Below are 21,167 nucleotides of genomic sequence, written 5' to 3'. Positions count from 1 at the left end.
CTCTGCTCTAACTTAGCTCTGGTCAGATGTTTAAGAAAGCTTTTTATGCCATGCATAGCACAACAATTATGGGTATAATGTGAAATTCGCAAATCCGTCAAAAAACATTGTATTCGAAATATGATTCAATATTGTATATTAGTACACATATAGAAAAACAAAGTTCTTTACAAAGAAAAGCTTTAGCGTTTTGTCAAGATTTTCAAAAATAGAGTTTAAAAAAAAAATATATACATATATGTATATATTAGTCTCAAGCTAGCAATGTCAATTTGGGCAAATCCTAACCAATTTAGAAAATGGACGTGGATCACATTTTGTTTCCTAGGTTAAGACAACAGATTTTCTGATTAATTTAATAATAATGCAAGGGAAATTTTTTTTGTTTCGTATTATCCGTAAAGAAAGTGTAGATTTTCACAAACTATACGTTAAATACAACTAAACGAAATAAGTTGTAATTTCGATGTAACAGCTAATAGCGAAAATGAAAATATAGAAATTATTATATCCGATTCAACAACCAAATTGGAAAGCAAGCATCGACATTATACTTTTGATATAAATTACAAATATCCCTAGTAATCTCATAAATTTGATTTGGTGACCGAAATCTTAATAACGAATTCGAATAAAAATTCTGAAAATTATAATTTTTTATAAAATTTCAGCAAAGAAGCATACATTTTTAAAATATTCTGTACCACGTTTGAGCTGCCAAAGCCGTTTAACAAATCCGAAATTAATATTTAACACCGTTCAATGTTATTACTGTCTGCTATAACCTCTTTTCAATCAAATAGAACAAAAAAAAATTTAACTAATTAATTTAAAAAAATATTATTCTAAGGAAGTTCTGTTCAAAATTTATATAAATATTACGATTACTTTCCATTTTGCTTTCGAGCTAAGGTTAGATGGCAATTTATTAAATGTAGAATTAACCAATACATAACCAGTTCTATATCATCATTTTAATATTTCAATAAATTTGCAAATTCGAAAAAGTATAGTATGTCTTAGTTCATACATTCAATTTATTTATTTCTTTCTTTCTCTCTGCAATTTGTATTTGTTCAACATTTCTACGCTAATTACAAATTAAAATTGTTTTACTTGTGTATGCTTCAGCTTAAATGATGATGTTGATTATGATAATGACGTCCATCTCCTTAACTTTTCTCCTTGGTAGCTAACGCACTTATCCGCTCGTCCATCGTTTCCACACCAACGTAACTTACAGTGCACTTTTGATTCGTTTTTGTAATTTTACAATGCCTAAATGTCAATTTATGTTTGTTTCTTTTAATAATTTTGTTAACATTTACCCAATAAATGATCTTTTTTTCTTTTATCAGTTGCTTCTCTTTTTTTTCAATAATACTAAGCGTTTTAATAATGTTTATGTGTCAGCTGTTGCACATATAAGCACACATTCATACATTATATCTGTTCACTTTAGGCATTGCCTTATTCATTTTAAGATCAACGACTTGTTTTATGCAATCTGTTATTTTTCTTCGCCTCAATGGAACACGTTTAATGTATTTTCTTTATATTTTTACGTATGAATTGTTTTTTCTTGTAATCTGTTTGGAGATCAGCTGCCGCGGCAAGCAAACGACGATATTGTGTTTCTTTTGTAATTTATTCTGATTTTTTTTTGTTGTTTACAGTTTTAATGTTACTGCAATTTACTCGATTAAATTTAACACAATTAACATTTTGCTATGTTTTGATATTATAATGTTTGCCTTGCCATAAATGTGCCCTTTATGATCACTTTTGCGTGAATTTGTCATACGTCAATAGCTTTATTGTTGTTGTGGGTGTTGTTCAAATTATTGACTAATGCGAAACGTTAATGTTCCATTAGTGTAAGGGCAGCTAAAATGGGGAGAAAGGAAAATCACTAGTTAGCAAAATACGTGCTTGGAATGAATAATACACGCTCCAGAGGAAATACTTACGTGAAGGTGGGCGACATGATGCATTTTCATTAGGTTGAAAGTTCAAAAAATCCCATATGAGAATGGTGTCATCATGCGAACTGCTGACAATCTGGAATTCATCGAATTGCAAGCGGAAAACACGGCCTGTGTGCTCCTGAAAACAAAACAAAAAATTGTATGAAATACATCAGGGTTGCGAATTTTTTAATTAAAAAATTTTACATTAAAAATTAAATTTTCATTTCTTTATCCCAGATATCTTGCGATTAAAAGTTAGATATTTAATAATATTCGATTTTTAATCACTATATTTATTAGTATATAATATAATCTAACATTATAAACATTTTTATAGATTAATGATAAAAATAAATATATTATATTCATCTCTCTATTTATATGAAGTTGGTCTTTTAATTCTCGGAAATGTCTATATTGGAATTTTAAATGATCTAGTTAACTTATTAATTTAATTTTTAGATTACTTTTTTTATTTAAGTATTTTGAATTAAATATTGCAAATTTTATTTTTCAATATGAATGAAGTACGCAAACGCGAAAAAATTTTAATTCTAAACCAATTTCTTTTTTTTTAATTCTTAATTATATGCTTGGAAATAATATTTGTCCTTTTTACTTTCCAAGCTGGTAATTTTATTTATTTTTAATTTTTAATCCGGATTGTAAGATTAAATATTTTTTTTTAATCCCGTATTTGGATTTAAAATTTTTTGTTTATTTTTAAATCCCGTATTGGGATTTAAAAAAATAATTCAAATGTTAATTCAATTATTTTTTAATGCATTATTTGAATACGTTAGACTAAAGGATATTTAGAAAAGGCAGTACATTCTACTATTACAAAACGTAATGGGTTTTAAGTTTTCAATAAATATGAACAATTTGTTACCAGGCAATGAAGTACTCAGCTAATTTCCTTGCTTATTCTATAATTTTCATATTGTAATCTATCAACAGAACGTGTTTATCTAACTAGGATATTTACACTTACCACCAAGGTATTCAAGCAAAGTGTGTTTGCCTGTGCGCGCGGATCTAATGCCGCAACCAAGTCCCAAACTTTGATTTTGCCATCATAGGCACCGCTGACAATACGTTTCGAATCGAAGCGAATGCAACGCACCAGTTCATCATGGCCCTCCAACACACGCAAACAAGCACCACATTCAATATCCCAAAGTCTGGAACAAAACATAAATTTAAGTAAACTGACAAATTCGGAAAAGTATAACATTAGACTTCTTACACACCTGATTGAGTTATCAGAACTGCCACTGACCACTAAGCGATCCCTATATTGCAGACACGCGATGCCGCGCTTATGTCCATTCAATGTGCGCACAAATTCACAGCTTGATGTTGACCACACTTTAATGGTGCGATCACCGCTGGCCGATACAATGTACTTCTCATCGAAATCCACCACATTAACGGCGGCGCGATGACCGACCAATACACGTCGCAAGGTGATTTCGCTGGGCGAGGTCATATCCCACACAGCAATCGAACGATCCTTCGAGCAGGTTACCATCATGCCATTATTGAAACGTAAATGAAGCACAGCTTCACAATGATGAATCAGCGTGTTAACCATTTCACCGGTGTTGACATCCCAAACTCGTACCGTCGAATCTGACGAACCACTAATGATGACTTTATCGTCATATTGAAGACACAAAACTGAACCGGTGTGACCAGTCAAAGTCTACATTGAAGTATGTAAATAATTATATAAAAATTTAAATAATTTGATATAACAATTTAGTAGCTACCTTAACACATTGCAAGTCCGTGCGGTCCCATATTTTAATGGTATTATCACGCAGACCAGAAACAATCTTCTGATCGTCATACTGCAGACAATAAACACCCTTTGAATTCTCAGAACGGCAATTAATGCGACGTAACATATGCCGACCGCTACGCCAATTGTTCTCTATGCTCTCGATATCCTATGTAATAGAATGAAAACAAAAACAAACAATAACAAAGTGTTACATAGCAGAAGAGAGTAAACACACCTTCATTATAGTGGGATATAGTTCGCGATAGAAAGAGTGTGGTCTGTGAGTAGTGCCAGGACGAGGCTTGAAGAGATATTGCATCCAACCGCGACGCTCTGCCAAGCCACGCCATAAGGAATCGGTGCGTGCTTTACGCTCGATCAGCTTCTTCCAGAGCATACCCTCGGAGATAACACGCAGCCATTCCTTACATACCAATTCGGCGGACTTGAGCGAATCTGCATCCAAATAGGTGAGTATGTTTTCGGCAATGTGATCGAGGCCTTTTTCTACAATTAACAAAGTAAAAAAAATCGACATTTTAATTTAATTTTAAATATAGCAATAAGGATCAAAAGAATTAATAATTTTTAAATATGAGATGCCAACAAAAAGTAATATATGGCAATATGTTCATTCGCCTAATTTCAGTGTCAACGATGATTTCCAGTCTCATCGTATTTACACACGCACAATATAAATTACAAAGCTAGTAAGTAATGAAAATTACTATTATGCACTATAAACATCAAAGGCAATAGGTGACAATATGTAGTGGCAAATACTGCATATGTAGTATAGACTTGTTTGTATGTATGTCTATATATCTTTCTAGATACTCAGCCGTATATGTGAAACACATTAACCTACAATTATACATATTGTGAAGAATATCTGCATGTGGAGTAACATTTCACCAATTTCGCACATACACATACAAATCTACATACAGCTAGGCATTCAGAGAGTGAACCGAAAACAGTGAATAACCGATTAAACAAGAAACTAAAAAGTAGATTTGACGCACCGTGCCGTCAGTCACATCACGTTTAACCCAATTCCATCTTTACACTTCGCTGTGCACTTTTTACTTTGCTAGCAGTCAGTTCATTAAATACGAATGGGATGTGTAAGTAAATCATACAAAGCTGAGATGTTTATACTCGTATAGTTGTAACAATAGATATGTATATGCACACACGAAGTAAAATGGATATATTGCTATTTATTTATGGACCTATATATAAAATAATATGTGAGTAACTCTATACACGAAAGTAAGTTAAGCAGTATATATCTATAATTATCATTATTAACTGACTTTGGAGAGTATCGAAGCGCACAACCAACTGGCATAAATCACATAAACTGGTATAATCCAAATATCTTTAAGAATACAGGACACTTGGTATTTGAAAAATAATCAAATTTTTGTATAAACTAAGTAAATATGTTTACTAAAAAATATATATAATATATAATTAAACAAGAAAAAACATTTCATAAATTTATTTTTATTTATTCACTATTGTGAATTCTTTATAACATCCGATTTATTCGCGGATTTGGCGTGCATACCATATAAAAAAACTTTTAATTTCATTGGTAAAAGTTTGCATGAGTAATCAATATGGTTTAAAAATATGCACCACCAATACAATACAAAGGCGTCATCAGCTGCAGGTATTCTTTTTTTTCGTCATCACATCACATTTTAACAATTATAAAGCAAAAATGTTAATTTTAATTTGATATTTATTTATAGTAACTATTGGGAACCGTAGTCGAAAAAATTAAGCAGGCCACTAAAACTTTGTAAGTCACATGTCAAATTGAGATATTTTTTTCCAATTTTGTTTCTACTAAAAGCAACAAACAGTTCTAAAAACATATGCAAATATGCATCACTCGTTGTAAGAAAAGGTCTTACCAAATATGTGAGACAAAATTAAATATGAATGACAGTTGTGAATATTGAAAATCACCAATAAAATTCCAAGTTTTTGGATTAAGTTCGTGCTATTCGTATATATTCAATTTACATAAATCTTTATTTTTTAATTTATAAGCATGAAACAGATTAACTGTAGCATCAGTTTCGACACACTGGTGCCAAATATTCAAACAAAATATCATGATAAAAATATATAAATTAGAAAATCAAAAGAAGAAAACTATACGAACATTTGATAGTTTAGCAGAGAAATCATTATACAGGACACATATAAATTTAATTTGAAAAATATGTAGGATATGTAAATCAGTTTGTGGATACCATCGATGTAAAACTAAGATTACATCATATACATAAAAGTGAAAATATGATATGTAACAGACACACCTGTAGATGCAAATATATGCACATGTATGTATATATAGTATACGAGCATTTATGATGACCATTAGAAGTGATAACGCAAAAATCATTGCCTACGAATTCGCGTAAACTAGAGCTATTGTTGCTTAAAGCTTTAAGCAACCGCTTAAAACGCTATGCATGCCCAGACATTCGCTGTAATCCGCACAACTCGGATGACTAGAGAAGCTTTTTAGCTTGATATTCGCAATATGTGAGAGAAACAATAGACTTACAGTCCTTCCCCTGATTTCCGAGTTTCCTGCTGGCTGTAAACCGTTTATGTTGATCAAAATGTGTGATATATTAATGAAACTAAGTTAGCTTATGACCTCTAATATAATGTGTGAACTTGAACTCCTTTATAACATTTTATTAGTATTATCAACACCTGAAAAGATTTCATCACTTTTGAACCTCACAAATTTGGAGAGTAATACCTGAACTTAGCCCTTCCTTATTTGTAAAATAAATGCGTTTATCATGAATAACAAATAATTATTGTATATTTTAATAATTCTTAACGGAATGGGTATGATTACATTTTTACTCATTGCATTATTGGTAAAGGTGCTAAATGTGAACATATTTATACATATATATGTATATGTATGGTATGTGCACATACCATGTACTCAAGATTGAATACCTTCAGATATACATATGTACATATGTGTACATAAGTATACATCATGAGTTTGTATAAGCGTTTAATTACACAGCGTTAAGTTTAAATTTTACTTTTCCTTCCTCCATTCGTTTTGTATTTCAAGGTAGCTATTATGAATTTTTCAGCGGAACAATGAATGATTTCCAAGTATAGAAATCTTTACTCATTGCTTATACAAATGTACACAAAAGTTTTTTTTAGTTTTTATATATAAATAAAATAATAATTCGGATCACTGACTAAATGCCCTCAGAATATGAATAAAATTAACAACGACTTGCTAGAGGATCATTTTATGATGATAACCCATTTGGAACCTGTTATTGCATACGAAAATAAAAGAAAGTATCAGGCCGAGAATATTTTCAGTACTTAGAAAGCATATGAAAAAAAAGAAAACTACGCAAAGAAAAAGTGGTTGACTTTGGGTACGAGGAAGGCTCCATAACTTTGCATTTGCAAGCATTTTTATACAAATATCAGTACAACTTTTCAATTGCTTAGCTAATAATCTCGTTTATAAAGTTTTTAAGTTAAAAATTTTTGTTTTAACGTTAAATTCAGTAGTACTCGATATATAATACAAACATATGTATGTATGTATATTATACATATGTATATAGTATATATGAAGATCGATTGCAACAAGCAATGAAAATATTATATAATAAAGAGTTTGTTACAAATGCGGATCAATTTATAGTTTATTGTGTATGATGAGACATGTATGCATGTACATAGATCTGATATTTGCAATATTTTTACTCGTTTATAAACACAAATTGGAGGTACATCAGAAAACATTCCAATGCTAGGCAAATTACAAAGCCCCCAAGGCAAGTAGCATATGCGCACGCATACATGCAATATAGGCACGTCCCAACGAACATGTTGCATCAGTGATTGTGGTTCCTTTAACTGATAGTTGAAGAGAGTGTGTTTATACAATATATGTATATATAGTTATCCATTTCGAGGCTCCCTACTTTTTTAAGAAAAAATGACTACGACGGTACCACGGGGAGCAGAAAGCCCTTGGACTTCGGTCCAATCTGCTCATTGGGTTATGGCCCCTTTGGGGAGATTCGTGGTGGCTGTGGTTGAAACCTAAATGCAGGAAGAACTGAAAATTCAGCCTAACTGTTTTTTTCAGTTCTAAAAAGAAGTTGCAAAAAGCAACTGGGTTCCGTACCCGAAAACGGAAGAGGTTTTAGGTCGGCCTCGAATCTTACCAAGATGGTAGTGTGTGCCCAGACACACTGCCACTGGTAACCAAATTAATACTTGCAAATAGCTCGTATTATTTGGGGCGCTTTTCAACGCATTGTATTAATACGTTGTGCTTTGGAGCACCGTGAAGTAAGGCCCGTTCCCACGACAGTCGGGTCTACGTAACCGGAACGGACCCGGATTTATTCCGGCCAAGGACTGTCAACTCGGCAGAATTCTGTCGCTGCAACAACAACAAGGCCGTCGCCGGCAGGTACTCACGTAAATCATCAATTGATGCGATGTGTGGGTGAGATTCAATTTCAGGCATCAAATAGTCGGTTATCATGACGCGTTTACGTCCTCACCGGCATCATACCGAAATATGGACCGATAATTCCACCGGCCCACAAACCACACCAAAACGTTGTTTTTTCTGGATGAAATGGCAGCTTTTGAATCTCTTTAGGTTGCTCTTGCAATTTTGCTTGTTTACAAACCCATTGAACCAGAAATGGGCCTCATCGCTGAAAAAATGTTTCACGAAAACGTCGGATCTTCTTGGAACTTTTCAAGAGCACATAGGGCGAAGTGATGTCGCTTGGGAAAGTCGAGCGGCTTCAGTACTTGCACAAGCTTTATTTTGTACGCTTTTAATTTATGATCTCGACGAAAAATCCGTCAAGTCGTTCCATACGCCAGTCCGAGTTGCCGCGAACGGCGCCGAAGCGACTCTCCATGGTCTTAGTGTACACTCCCAGCTACGCCCGCTATATTTTCTTGACTGCGTGCTGAACGTGGTCTATTCGGTCGAATATTATCCATAATGAAGGCTGGGCCTCAAGATGGGTGATGGTGTTGCGAATAGTACTCTTAGTAGGTCGATTATATTGAGCATAAGTTAAGCGAAGCCCGCGAAAAACATTTTTTACAGAACGTGAAGTTTCGTAATAAAGTTGAAAGATTTGTAAACGTTGTTCAGGCCTAAGTCTTTCCATGATAAAATGCCAAATAATACTTAATAAAAATAATATGACAGCTTGACACGACTCACGTGTGATCTGTCAAAAAAAGGTTATTGAAACAAGTACCTCCACTTAGATTACCCGTTATATTAAGAGTAAAAATAAATAAGGAATATGTAAACAATTTTAAAGTATTTTCTTAGTAAGGCTTTCACACTGATTTATAATTATAAATCGATTAAATCGACATATTGTTGGTACAAATTATATCTTAATGGGCACTTTCTTTTTAAATAAGAAGTTTTGATAAATAGCAATAGATTACAAACAATGCAAAATGAACATATTGGCACTAATTTCTTAGTAAAATATTTCATTGATTTACTTGATAAAGACCTTGACCTTGACTTACCTATACATTTGTGAAAAATACACGATTTATAAAAACTACAGATTTTACAAATATTAACCTAAACTGTTCTAACTCTTAATTTGTTTTTTAAATCTTCTGAATTTCGATGTAATATGCACCATGTTAAATAAGGAAACTCTATTGCTCAATATATATATACATCCTTACGTACATTGGTATATATGTATGAATGTATCTATAGTTGTTATAGTAATATCGAAATGCACTTACTCGGCAATAATGTGATGAAATCACGCTGCAACATCGGTTTGAGGAACGCATTTATGTGTCCATGTTGGTAGTGGCACATGCGCGCAAGAAGCTGTTCCACGAATTCAACCTGATCCGCTTCGTTCCATTGCGAGAAGTAGGTTAAGCAGGTCTCACGTTCATTTTGAAATATTTGTGTTGATTCTTTCTTACGGACGGGATCATACAGCATTGTTGATGTGAACTATCATGATGTTTATAATGTTGTATGAAGATATATGAAGTTAGCCGCAATAAATTATCGTAGTCATTGAAGAGCAGATGTTACCAAAAACAGTAAAACAATCAAATGTGATTTGCAAACAGAAAAGAGAAATTTTGGTATTAGAATATATCAATTAAATCTGAATGAACTATGTAATTGTGTAAATTTTTACTTCTTTACTATATAAAATTTAGAATTTAAATACAGTATAATAAATATATATATTTATATATATAGACATATGTATGTACATGCAAGCATACTTATCGAATTCAATTGCACTCTTGCGACAAAAAAATTCTTCTTAACCAGCTTTAACAGTCGCCACAACAGTTAACATAACCGGAGAGGACCCGAATTTATACTCAGTATAGTTTGATTTGCTTTTTATTATGAATAAATGTAAAGTACCTAAACATACTACTGAAATTTTCTAACCTTGATCATTTGATGATTTTACAATATTCTCTAAATTTTAGTTATTTATAAAAGATATACTTTTAGAAAGTTTAAACACACTAACCACATATAAATTAACGTTTATACTAATATGAAATTTTAACATGTGCACAGTTAACTCATTTTTAAAAACAGTTCAAAGTTATCATGATTATCATTGAAAACATGTTGTTAGTCACTTTAACTGCAAATAGACAGTAGATGCTACACAATTCTAAACTTTCAAAAACAAGGAGATTGCTATGCAATAACACAATTAGAGAAATAGTATTAAATTCGAGTAACGCATGTAGGCTTATTCGGTTGCGCGTGTATTAAAAATTTATATTCAGCGAGAAAAGTTACATATATATGTACATATGTATCTATCAATTGATTTTCTTAAAAATGTATGCTGTTTTATTTTATTTTTTTAAATCTTTTTATCAACATATAACATTATATGTATATGTAGAACTATTTCAAAATTTTGACTGAAATATGTACAACACTCGGCTGGAAATAGTACCAAACAAATATTTTCGCGATATTCCGATCGTTCAGTATATATTAGACATATTTATATGATATAGGGTTCCGATATCGGCAATTGGAGAGAAAAGGAAAAGTACCAAAATTTCAGATCGATATCTCACAAACTGAGGGACTAGTTCCCGTATATACAGACAGACGGACGGACATGACTAAATCGACTCAGCTCGTTATGCTGATCATTTATAAATATATTTTATAGGGACTCAGACGTTTCTTTCTGGGTGTTACAAACTTCGTTAACTAACTTAATACATTTACTCGGTACATGAACACCATCTAAGTTTTCATCGCATTTCACTAACCGATTTGGATATCTAAAACTTGGCCGAAATATGTTATACACCATTAAAATCACAGGAAAACGGGGCATCCTTACATATTATATATGTATGTATTTATATTTTTACCTTTTTAGAAACGTGCTTAAAATATTTGGCACCCCGCAAAATGGAGAAATAATCTTTATTGTTAGTTTAAAAAAATTTGGTTTTATCCAATACCCAAGAAAAGTCGATTTTGCCGTCTATTGTAATATATGCATAAGCTATTTGTGTTGACTGAATAAACAATACTTATAAACTCAAAAGTTTTGAACGCTTAAGACTTTAGTTTGAATTTATGTCATTATTTGGTTTAGCAAGAAAAAAAATTAAAGGAAGTGAAGATTAAGTATTAATGATAATAAATTAAGAACTTATGCCATATATCATAGTCCATTATTTACGAAATAAACTGTAGAAAAAAACTTTATTGTATGTTAAGTGCTAGTATCAGATGGGATGCACAAATCCCATTTTGGTAAATCAATTACAGAAAACGTTGTATAGATTTTGAACATATAAACCGAAATGATTTATGGCCTTCCATGCTTATTAGCTAAAGCACACACGTATATATCAAATAATCTAAATTTCAATAGACTTAAATTGCTTTTCATCAATAAATCAAAAGCAGCTTGACGGCTGTGTCATAAAAAAATTTATAATATTCACTATTTAATATGAATGCAAATACAATATATTAAATATATTTCTGCAATTGATGATAGATAGTTCAAAGTTTATATACAATTTAATCACATATGCACATTCAATGCAAGTTTATATTTTATAGGCGATATTAAAAGTCAAAATAACAAGAAAAAAAATGTGTAAAATGTTTATATAAAATCAAAGGTGATTAACAAAACTTACGGCTTGCGAATTTGAGTTGGTCTCGTCCATAATTTTGTCAGTCTCCATTTTAATCATTTTTTGCTTTATAAATTTCTGTCAAAATCCTTCTTTGTTTTATATTTATATTTATCGACACAGTACACACACACATATGACTGTCGACGTTATTCCTCTTTCTTTTTATTTTCCATATGCAATAATAGGAATGGGTAACGAGGACAGATAATCCAATTCCTACGATCCCAGTGAAAACTCGTTCACGAAATCCAAATCGAAAAATTACAAAAACACATGCGCACTCTCTACAACATCCGTTTGTTTCACTCCCGCTAGTGACTATAACAAACCACACTAAACGTATTAATGCTTTTCGTCCGTTCTAACGCAATTACTATTGACGTGTAGCACACAAAGTACTCGCTCAGATCCTTTGTTTGCGTTTACGAACACACGTTTGTTAAGTGCACACGTACACCAGGAAAAACAGCTAGCTCTCTCGTTTAAGCAAACATTCAAGGTTTTTACCTAAGCAGCCATTATTGACGAATGGGTTTAACACTTGCTCTTTCCCACTTGCACAAGCGCAAGTCATTTAGCAAAGCGAAGAAGACTTTGCGAGTAATCAATTCCGTTACCGTATTTTTAATAAATATAAAAAAAGATATAAATCACACTTAATCTCGTTGGATTTAATTTTCTTTCACTCACTTAAAGTGAAATTACAGAAATAAATACAATTACTACCAACTTCTCTAATTTTTTCACAATGTAGAAAAGATTAAGTGATGATTGCACGCAACAAACGACACGACTGAAAAATTTACGTGAATGAAAATTGTAACCAACTTCGCTACGAAGAAAGAAACATTCACAATAACTCAAGTCCCATATAAATTATACAAGAATGCACTAAATAAAGGATTTAGATACATTTTCATATAACTTTTTTTTTTTTAATATAGCGTTTTTAATATTGTAATATTGAATGGTTCCTAATATAAACTATCAGGGACGTTATAGCTTAAATACCTTCCATATATAATGGGAACTATCATTACCATTTTTCTCTTAGAAAATTATACTCCAAAAGTTGTGAATGGTTTTTAATAGTTTTCCTCTGGCGGTGGCATAAATGCGTTAATTTTTTCAAATGACACCAATTGTTTTATTTACAAGTGCACATTTTTGCAATACTTTAATTTTCCAATCTTTATATATATATAACAATTGAAATTAGTGACGAATTGAAAAATTCGTAAATTTGTAGTCCGGTAGTATTTTCGGTTCACTGAAATCAACTCTTTCTATGCGACATGTCGGGCTTCCAGTTTTTAGTAACCAAACTTTCCTTTTGAAGACAAATTAAAAGTTGTAAAAATTGTATCACAAAATAGTAATACTTTAAACTTACATTTGCTCGAAGGCTTCAGGTATACCTTCGATTTGTCCCTTAACGGTATCATGGGGCGTGTTCATGCACCATCCTCTCACTCCAAGAGATTTTGCTTGCCTTTCAGTATACTGTAATATACACACAAATTAAGCCTGGGATATAATTTGAAACGATAGTGCTATCTTGGTGGTCACAGCGATTACAAGGATGATATAATTTTTTTATAACTAATCATATCCATAAAATTAACTTACCATTCGAAATGATACACCTGAAACAAGCAATAGTAAACATTACGTTCTAATTAAATATATCAATTACCTTGAACTATGCCGTGCACTTCGAAATCGCAACTCAGTATTTCTGGCATTTTCAGGAAGTCCAATGAAACGCAAATATTAAACTACTATAAATAGTTAATAATATATTTTTCTTTTAGTTTTGTTTTGATCCGTTCGATTGTCAAATTGTCTTTTATTGGCGCTTGCGCACTGTAATGCCAAACTGTTTAGTCCAATTAAAAATATTTTGAAAAATAAAGTAAAATTGCACTACATTTATTTCTTGTTCAATTTATATTAAATTATATTGAGGAAAATTACACAAATGCAAATGCTATTTAATGTTTCTTAATAATTTTTTTCTGACATAATGTGGTATTTTATATTTTTCATGCAAAATTATTGAGCACGGTAACACTTTGGCCATGACGTTTCAAAATAAAGCCTATCTAAAATTTCGCTATAGCTGAGAATCCGTCAACTATCAACAGTTATTTTCATCGGTGCAAAAAACTCTTATCGTTTTAATTAATATTCGACTAATTAAAATGCCTTCACTTTTTGCTGGCATATATTTGCAAGATAAACCAAATGAATTTCTTCCTTTGAATGATATCGATTTTGATCGTAATGTGAATTATTTAAAAGAAGAAATTGCTAAAAAGGTGCAGTGCGATGCGACAAATTTGGGTAAGTACGCATATACAAGCAACATACATATTTGACGGAGTAAATATATGCTTATAATGTGTAATACATATGTTCATATGTTTAAAAAATTACAGAGTTAATATACAAAGGTTTAGCTTTAAATGATGAAAATAAATTATTGGAAACCATTTGCCCCAACGGAACGGTGCATTGTTTCAACAAGACAAAGCAACATTCTTCGCACGTTCCACCAGAAGATGTGTCAAGTCCTGCGAATATTACACGTATTCACGAGCTTTTTAATGTAATTGCACACACTCAAATAAATGTGAATTCACGTGTCAATATCCTCCAAAAGGTATTGGCAAAGTATCCAGAATTTCGTCATAATTTAGGAGCACAAGCTCTTATTAGGGATTCAGTTCTTTTTAATACACTTCATCATCCAGAAGTGGTTAAAAATATTTCAGAAACCTATCCCATTATATGTGAAGCAGCTCCATTCATGGTAGATACTATTAAAAAAGAATTGGCTCGAAGCTCATCTACTACACGTAAGTGAAGTACTTCTTATATTTATCTCTATGCATACCAACTTCTATCATTTAGTTTCAGAGCCGGCGACTGATTCAACCAATTCATCTGAGGAAGAAAATTCGATGGGTGCCAGCACTAGTAACGAACGACCTATATCGGGTTCGCAATCGGAGAATTCACGAATACGTATGATAAGCCGCCAGCAATTACAAGCTGCACTTGCCAGAATTGGCGTCGGTTCGGTTAATTCATTGTCCAACATTGCTCAAAGAAATAGTGATAACGTAAATGTAACACCAGCTACGGGTACAACATCAGAAGCGGCTGCTGATACATCTGCACCCATACCCAATTCAACTAGTGGAGAGCGTATTTCATCAACAATGTTTCGATCAGAGTTGCAACGAGCATTACAATCTTTGGGTCAACGGGTCGGTCCAGGTAGTGGTTCGGGTAATGGTAATAGTGATCAGGGCAGAGATTCGCAACGAATGGACACAACAGAAACCACTACTACTGGTACTGTTACGGAAGACGACAGTGACGAACTACCGCCCCAGTATCGCACGCACCAATATGCTAATGAATTGCGAACTATGGTTCAAATGGGTTTACTCAATTACGATGACAATCTAGTATATTTGACAATTGCAAGTGGTAATATTGATGTTGCTATTAACCTTCTAATGGGAGCAATGAATTAATGATGTAGAAAGTGATGAGAACCGAGATGTTTATAATTGGATGATAGATGAACGCAAAACGACTGGATTACGAAAACAAAAAGAATATGTCATCCTATGTCAATGATCTGTAGACTGCAAAAATAAAATAATATATATGTATTTGTATCTCTTTGTTTATTTATAGGAATACTCAATTACATTTGCGTTATTTTATCGTTAATATTTTCTGTAAAAAATATAACGAATATATCATATGATTCTAGTGTTTTTTTTGTTTTTTTTTTTTACATTTTGATGAAATTTCTGGCATGTATGTACATTGAGAACGGTTGAAGTTTATCATAGTTCTCTCAATTCTTCATTACTTGCACAAAAGGTATACTATATAATTGTTTTAAATAATAATAATACATTACATAAATACATTGCATTTAAAGACTAATATGTATATATAGATGTATAGTATAGGACACTACCGGGCACAATCGATTATGATATTAAATATTCCAAGGCTTTCTCTTTATTGTTATTGAATTTAAATAGCGCCTCGGAGATTTTCGCTTCGTCGAAACCCAGATCCATTAATTCACTAAGTGGTATTAGATGCTCAATGATCTGTAATTATCACCATTATTATATTATATGCAGAATGCCTATTAAAGATTGTTTACCTTTTTATCATCCGTACCGAAAATTGTGGAAATTTTCGCCACCCGCTCCAACGGAAAGCCCATAGAACTAATATTTGTAACTAATCGTTGTGCAGGCAGAGGCAATTTGCCAAAATGATTTGCCTCTTGTGATGTGTGTGTTACTTTCACAGGTGACTGCTTTGGAGTTCTATCTGCTTCACACAAACATTTTTAACTTATGTTTATTAGAATATTTATATTACCCACCTTCATCATAATCCTTGACATCAGCTTGTTTTTCTTCTTCAGAATTAAAACTATAGTAACGGGACCTACGTATTTCTGAATTTCGAACTTCGTCACTTAACTCTTCCAATATATCTGGAACGCTCCTGGACTTTGAATCTATGTAATTGCTGGTGTTTAAAAATTGCTGATTTTGCAAATGTGATTCATTGCTGACATTAATCGGGCTTACATAGTTATTAGCATTGCTGCCAATACAGTGTGTAGAATTAACATCAGTTGAATGATTTAGTAAATGTCTGGGGCTATCGTAAACCGAAGGGCTACCATTGTAATTGGGTGTATAAAGGTAATTGTGATTACCCAAAATAGCAGAAGCGTTTTGTGTTTGGGCATTCAAATTTAAATACTTCTGCGCAATTTCTTCACTATTATATAATGTATTGTAAGACGTTTGAAAGGATTTTTGTTGAGTATGATGTGAAGGATTAATAAGTGAATCGTATGAGTCTAGCGGTGTGTTGCTGTTATTACTTATACAATTCATAGCATTAGTCATACTGTTATTTGCAGCAATTGGATTTGGAATGTTTTCATTATGCCAAACCTGTTGATTTAATTTCTCAAAGTCAAACTTTTTAAACTCAACCTTATTATTTTCTGCTGTAATATTTTTGTGAGTATTATCTTTGGATGTTAGCTCAGATTTAATTCCTACTTGTATTTTCTCCATTTTTTGCTCATGCGACAATTTTTCCGTCTTATCCTCTATTTCCTTATTTTGGACATGCAATTGCGTGTTATGAAGCACTTGCGCCAATATATCTAAATCATTAATTGTTTTTAACTCAATATTATCAAAAGGTGATGATGTATCTTCTTCGAAATCTTTATAATTAAATGCATTTACTTCTTTTGCACCGCTGCAATATTTTCCGGCCTTAGCATGTGCTTCCAAACACGATGCTGTTATGCCATTTAATTGTTGAATTGTTGAATTTTCACATATACTGGAAACAATAGTTGGTTGTAGTATGTTATGAAAACTGTTTATTTGCGGGGGTAAAATTAATTTTTCTTCTGTATCAGACTCCTTTTTTTCTCTTTCAACTATATTTGTTTGTTTACATTCTGTCTCACCATCCGAACCAGACAGATCATCGGTACTCGGATAATTTACTGCGCCAAGCATACGTTTATTTCTGGCTTCAAGCTCTTGTAAACGTTCTTGCTCCCTTTGATCATTTCGTTCACGGCGTGCTTCTCGCTCCTGCTGTCTTAATCGTCGCCACTCAGGCATTTTGGCAAGAACCTTTTTTTCCAACTGGAAGTCATAACAATATTGTGGAGCTTCATTATAATGCTCCGCTGGTAATTGCAATTTATGAACTATAGACTGAGGCAGTTGATACAATCTAGGTGGTGGTTTAAAACTTTCTGCTATTTTAACAGGAACTCTGTCCATATAGTTTAAATTGGACATTTTCCTCCTTAAACACCTTGTCTGAAAAGCAAAACACACACACACATATTGTTAAAATTGAATAGTTTTGTTTTAATTTTCTTACTGTAAAAACTGACTACATGTACCTTGTTATTGACATTTGAGAAATTGTTGAAATATTCCCTATTTGTACTCTTTTATTACTAATTAAAAAAAACTTTTCTAAGTAAAGAAATTATTCGTTTTCTCGGAATAAACTTCGCGAAAAAGTGAATAAAACGAAAACAATGACAACTTTTTGACACTATGTCAGATGACCAGGACAGAGTTTACAAATTTCATTACTAATTCGTATGTTTTTTTCATCTGAGGAATTTTTGCGTACAGAAAAGTCTCGTAATATTTTAAGACAGAAAATTTCAGCTTGATTCGTAAATATACATTTTCAATGGTTTGCGTCATGATTCAATTATATTTATAAGGTTGAGCCGATAGCCCAAAAAATAACAATTTGGCAAAAGAGTTTAAATTCATAATGTTTTTTTGATTCAGAAATAAGTTTTTCAAAGATTTCAACCAATGAAAATGTGTTTTTTAAGTATTAACTGAATAAGAATAAATTTTAAATCATACAAAATCATCAAAATGTTAACAAGAAATTCACGAAAAAAAAGCTTTAACATTATTGATTTAATATATTTTCCGTAAAAGAAAGCACAGTAACACAACCAGAGAACGTCAATGAATATTCATTAATTAATTCATTAACATTCTCTGCTTTTACAATTGAATCATGATTAAGATTTAAAATTTATTCATTCTCCGAAGTCTTATTGGCTTCCAATAAGAAAAGATAAATAAAACAAATTAGAATAATTTTCGTCATTTATTTGTAAAAAAAAATTATATTGGCACATTTTTTTATTTAAAAATATGTTAAAATGTTCATAGGTTCATGAGGAAAAAAGCATTCAAATGGTATATCTTTTGTATATAAAAATATATTTTTGTCTTTTTATAAGGTTAACACTTATTTCATGTTATTAGATTACTTAATAGTTCAAACTAAGATTCAACTAGAATTTTCAATTTTGTATAGTTCATACAAAGTTTGTATACAGAGGGCTCATATTGGCCTTTTGTTTTTTATAGTTCAGTTTTATGAAAGGGAAAAGTTAACGATTACTTTAAGTTATTGTTTTTTGTTTAAATGCTTTTAACCATTTTGGTAAATAAATTCACGTTTTATTTTATTGGACAATATTTAATTTATTTATTATTGTTTTACAATTGAACAATAATTTCTGTGCACTTTGGATATGCGTAAATAGTATTTTTTTATATTCCTTTTACAGATTTGAAATATGGCGCATCAACCGCAACCAGAGCTAATCTACTTACTTACAGTTTTGCCATATATTTAAAATTTTTATTTTATATATTATTACGATTCTTTTTGATGACCTATGATAAGTTAAGTGTTATTAATTATTCTGTATATTTATTTAAATGAAAACTTGTTATACTGTTATTTATTTATATCTCTTTAATACTCCATGTGCAACGGGTCTTATTGCTGGTCTAACTGGAGCTTCTCGGAAACGTTTCATTTGAGTTCCGTATATAGAGGCAGTTGGTGGACGTTTATAGGGCAAAGTTGTTGGGACAATTTTTGCTAAAATATTCATTGGTCATTAATTAATTTTTTATAAGTTACGTATTTTTACATTTATCGAAATTTTATATTGAAATATTTTGTATAATTTATTAAAGGATTATGTTAGTTATTTTTTATATTATTTATTTTCCGTTATTATAATTTTTTTTATGAAAATTTAATTATATTACTCATAAAGTTTATACAGCAATCACGATAAAAATAAATAACCAAAGACAACAATATCTTACCTCGGGTATATTCATAAGCTGGAACGATTGTGCGCTTAGGAATGCGAGTTTCATAAATCTCCTCATCTGATTCCTCTTCTCTGTGAAAGTATTGAACATATAGATCAATTTTATTTATACATGCTATAAATATATATATATACGCTACAAACTATAGGTTTAGATAGGCATTTTATAAAACAAAATTGTTAAAAAGTTTGTAAATAATTGTTTATACTTACTTAGATGCATCAATTTGATATGCATATTGCTTGACAAAATTCAAATACTTGGATGGACCACTCGATACTATTTTGTTTTCAAATATTGATCTGAAATCAACCAATATTAGATATATTATGACATTATATACCTAAGTTAGGTTACTTAGAAAACTGCTTTGCGGATTTGGGATCGATTTCCATAAGTTCGCGAAGTTGTTCTTGCGCAACGTCGTCATTTTTGTCAGGAACTAGATATTTTCGTATTTCAGCCAGTGCGTATGCCACACGAGCGTAAGCTTCTGCAGGTGTTGCGACGGTGCTAATCTCAACAAATAAATCTTTACTTAAATGAGAATGTCGTGGATCACCTGAATTACGCATTTCCTCTTCCTTAGCACGATCGCGGATGGAATTCCTTCCCTTGATGACAATGCGACACTGGGTCTCTTCTTGCAGACGACGAAGTGAATTGCCTTTAGGGCCTAATATTTTTCCAGTAAAGTTGAACTAGCGATTTTAGTGAATATACATAAATGATGTATATATAGCTATTTTTAATGTTGAAACTATACCTTTGGGTATTGTTTTATTGGGACAAATACTTTTTGAACCAATTTGATAGGCTTCTGTTTGTAAACATCAGCATAATATTCTCTGCCAGGAATTCGCCCTGTAGTGCACACTCTTTCAATAGCTATGCGAAGACATTGTTTTAATTTAATGTTCCGAAAATACACATTACAGATTTAAATGCATTCAAATACAACTAACCTTCTTCTATGAGCAGCGCACACAATGGAAACTCATTGCTCAGTCTATCCCGTTCCTCATTTAATTCATCCAAAAATTTTTGGGCAAAATTATTTATTCTTGGTCCATCGATCTCACCATCTTTTGCAACTTGACTGACCTCATCTGAATGTTCCGACATTTTTCTAAATCAACACAATTTAAATTAAATCGAATGCTAAAAGTAAAATGCATTAATACCCTGCTGCGATTAAAATTGCTGTCATATCTAAATTATTGGAATTAAAATGGCGGATACGTTCCAAAATCAAGAGACAAGTGCTGACAATTCGTATAACAACAGTATGACTTCCATAAATAATTACAATTGAAAACAAAATTAATTTTTCTGTAAACACAAATTTTTTTCCTATAATATTAATAT

At 31.7% G+C, this 21,167-nt stretch overlaps 5 protein-coding genes across 7 annotated transcripts; 1 reads left to right on the top strand and 4 right to left on the bottom strand.

The window, feature by feature from the left end:
• Positions 1-1,019: 1,019 nt before the first annotated feature.
• Positions 1,020-12,824, bottom strand: slmb (beta-transducin repeat containing E3 ubiquitin protein ligase slmb). The gene is made up of 8 exons (XM_036377604.2): positions 12,031-12,824; positions 9,601-9,823; positions 3,995-4,266; positions 3,746-3,925; positions 3,224-3,678; positions 2,965-3,154; positions 1,971-2,106; positions 1,020-1,887 (listed from the first exon to the last, which is right to left on the bottom strand). Exons 1-8 carry the CDS (start codon positions 12,085-12,087, stop codon positions 1,862-1,864), a joined length of 1,539 nt encoding a protein of 512 aa, XP_036233497.1. The 5' UTR covers positions 12,088-12,824; the 3' UTR covers positions 1,020-1,861.
• Positions 12,825-13,172: 348 nt separating this feature from the next.
• LOC106621461 (acylphosphatase-2) lies at positions 13,173-13,969 on the bottom strand. Its single transcript, XM_014240347.3, has 4 exons — positions 13,727-13,969; positions 13,660-13,676; positions 13,424-13,533; positions 13,173-13,360 (listed from the first exon to the last, which is right to left on the bottom strand). The coding sequence occupies exons 1-4, from the start codon at positions 13,773-13,775 to the stop codon at positions 13,246-13,248; spliced, it is 291 nt and encodes a 96-aa protein (XP_014095822.1). The 5' UTR covers positions 13,776-13,969; the 3' UTR covers positions 13,173-13,245.
• A 126-nt stretch (positions 13,970-14,095) lies between these two features.
• On the top strand, positions 14,096-15,725 carry LOC106621462 (uncharacterized). 2 transcript variants are annotated; one of them, XM_036377667.2, is made up of 3 exons: positions 14,096-14,376; positions 14,472-14,891; positions 14,953-15,725. In XM_036377667.2, the coding sequence occupies exons 1-3, from the start codon at positions 14,235-14,237 to the stop codon at positions 15,576-15,578; spliced, it is 1,188 nt and encodes a 395-aa protein (XP_036233560.2). In that variant the 5' UTR covers positions 14,096-14,234; the 3' UTR covers positions 15,579-15,725. The 2 variants fall into 2 exon arrangements, with proteins under 2 accessions (XP_036233560.2, XP_014095824.3); XM_014240349.3 differs by having other exon boundaries at positions 14,107-14,376; positions 14,947-15,725.
• Positions 15,715-18,186, bottom strand: LOC118679676 (ubiquitin-associated protein 1). Its single transcript, XM_014240343.3, has 4 exons — positions 18,029-18,186; positions 16,460-17,942; positions 16,232-16,404; positions 15,715-16,175 (listed from the first exon to the last, which is right to left on the bottom strand). The coding sequence occupies exons 2-4, from the start codon at positions 17,919-17,921 to the stop codon at positions 16,050-16,052; spliced, it is 1,761 nt and encodes a 586-aa protein (XP_014095818.3). The 5' UTR covers positions 17,922-17,942; positions 18,029-18,186; the 3' UTR covers positions 15,715-16,049.
• A 939-nt stretch (positions 18,187-19,125) lies between these two features.
• Positions 19,126-21,137, bottom strand: LOC106621459 (KH domain-containing, RNA-binding, signal transduction-associated protein 2). 2 transcript variants are annotated; one of them, XM_014240345.3, is made up of 8 exons: positions 20,984-21,137; positions 20,765-20,928; positions 20,566-20,687; positions 20,157-20,500; positions 20,012-20,101; positions 19,791-19,870; positions 19,409-19,557; positions 19,126-19,346 (listed from the first exon to the last, which is right to left on the bottom strand). In XM_014240345.3, exons 1-7 carry the CDS (start codon positions 21,007-21,009, stop codon positions 19,415-19,417), a joined length of 969 nt encoding a protein of 322 aa, XP_014095820.2. In that variant the 5' UTR covers positions 21,010-21,137; the 3' UTR covers positions 19,126-19,346; positions 19,409-19,414. The 2 variants fall into 2 exon arrangements, with proteins under 2 accessions (XP_014095820.2, XP_014095819.2); XM_014240344.3 differs by having other exon boundaries at positions 19,126-19,557.
• Positions 21,138-21,167: the final 30 nt, after the last annotated feature.

This window comes from Bactrocera oleae, chromosome 2 (genome assembly GCF_042242935.1).
Source record: "Bactrocera oleae isolate idBacOlea1 chromosome 2, idBacOlea1, whole genome shotgun sequence".
Taxonomy (NCBI): domain Eukaryota; kingdom Metazoa; phylum Arthropoda; class Insecta; order Diptera; family Tephritidae; genus Bactrocera; species Bactrocera oleae.
This window is presented reverse-complemented; position numbering and strand designations above follow the sequence as displayed.

What these genes read in the sequence shown, in the direction of transcription:
- slmb (XM_036377604.2), bottom strand. Translation starts at nt 12,087, where the DNA reads ATGATTAAAATGGAGACTGACAAAATTATGGACGAGACCAACTCAAAT. An exon ending in CGGACTTGCAATGTGTTAAG is followed by an intron (nt 3,679 to 3,745) that starts GTAGCTACTAAA and finishes ACTTCAATGTAG; the next exon opens with ACTTTGACTGGTCACACCGG. An exon ending in ATCATGTCGCCCACCTTCAC is followed by an intron (nt 1,888 to 1,970) that starts GTAAGTATTTCC and finishes TCCCCATTTTAG; the next exon opens with CTGCCCTTACACTAATGGAA.
- LOC106621461 (XM_014240347.3), bottom strand. Translation starts at nt 13,775, where the DNA reads ATGCCAGAAATACTGAGTTGCGATTTCGAAGTGCACGGCATAGTTCAA. An exon ending in CCTGAAGCCTTCGAGCAAAT is followed by an intron (nt 13,361 to 13,423) that starts GTAAGTTTAAAG and finishes TGTCTTCAAAAG; the next exon opens with GAAAGTTTGGTTACTAAAAA.
- LOC106621462 (XM_014240349.3), top strand. Translation starts at nt 14,235, where the DNA reads ATGCCTTCACTTTTTGCTGGCATATATTTGCAAGATAAACCAAATGAA. An exon ending in GTGCGATGCGACAAATTTGG is followed by an intron (nt 14,377 to 14,471) that starts GTAAGTACGCAT and finishes AAAAAATTACAG; the next exon opens with AGTTAATATACAAAGGTTTA. An exon ending in TCGAAGCTCATCTACTACAC is followed by an intron (nt 14,892 to 14,946) that starts GTAAGTGAAGTA and finishes TCTATCATTTAG; the next exon opens with TTTCAGAGCCGGCGACTGAT.
- LOC118679676 (XM_014240343.3), bottom strand. Translation starts at nt 17,921, where the DNA reads ATGTCCAATTTAAACTATATGGACAGAGTTCCTGTTAAAATAGCAGAA. An exon ending in TGTCAAGGATTATGATGAAG is followed by an intron (nt 16,405 to 16,459) that starts GTGGGTAATATA and finishes TGTGTGAAGCAG; the next exon opens with ATAGAACTCCAAAGCAGTCA. An exon ending in TCGGTACGGATGATAAAAAG is followed by an intron (nt 16,176 to 16,231) that starts GTAAACAATCTT and finishes TGATAATTACAG; the next exon opens with ATCATTGAGCATCTAATACC.
- LOC106621459 (XM_014240344.3), bottom strand. Translation starts at nt 21,009, where the DNA reads ATGACAGCAATTTTAATCGCAGCAGG. An exon ending in GCAATTTTAATCGCAGCAGG is followed by an intron (nt 20,929 to 20,983) that starts GTATTAATGCAT and finishes GTGTTGATTTAG; the next exon opens with AAAAATGTCGGAACATTCAG. An exon ending in TGCGCTGCTCATAGAAGAAG is followed by an intron (nt 20,688 to 20,764) that starts GTTAGTTGTATT and finishes GTCTTCGCATAG; the next exon opens with CTATTGAAAGAGTGTGCACT.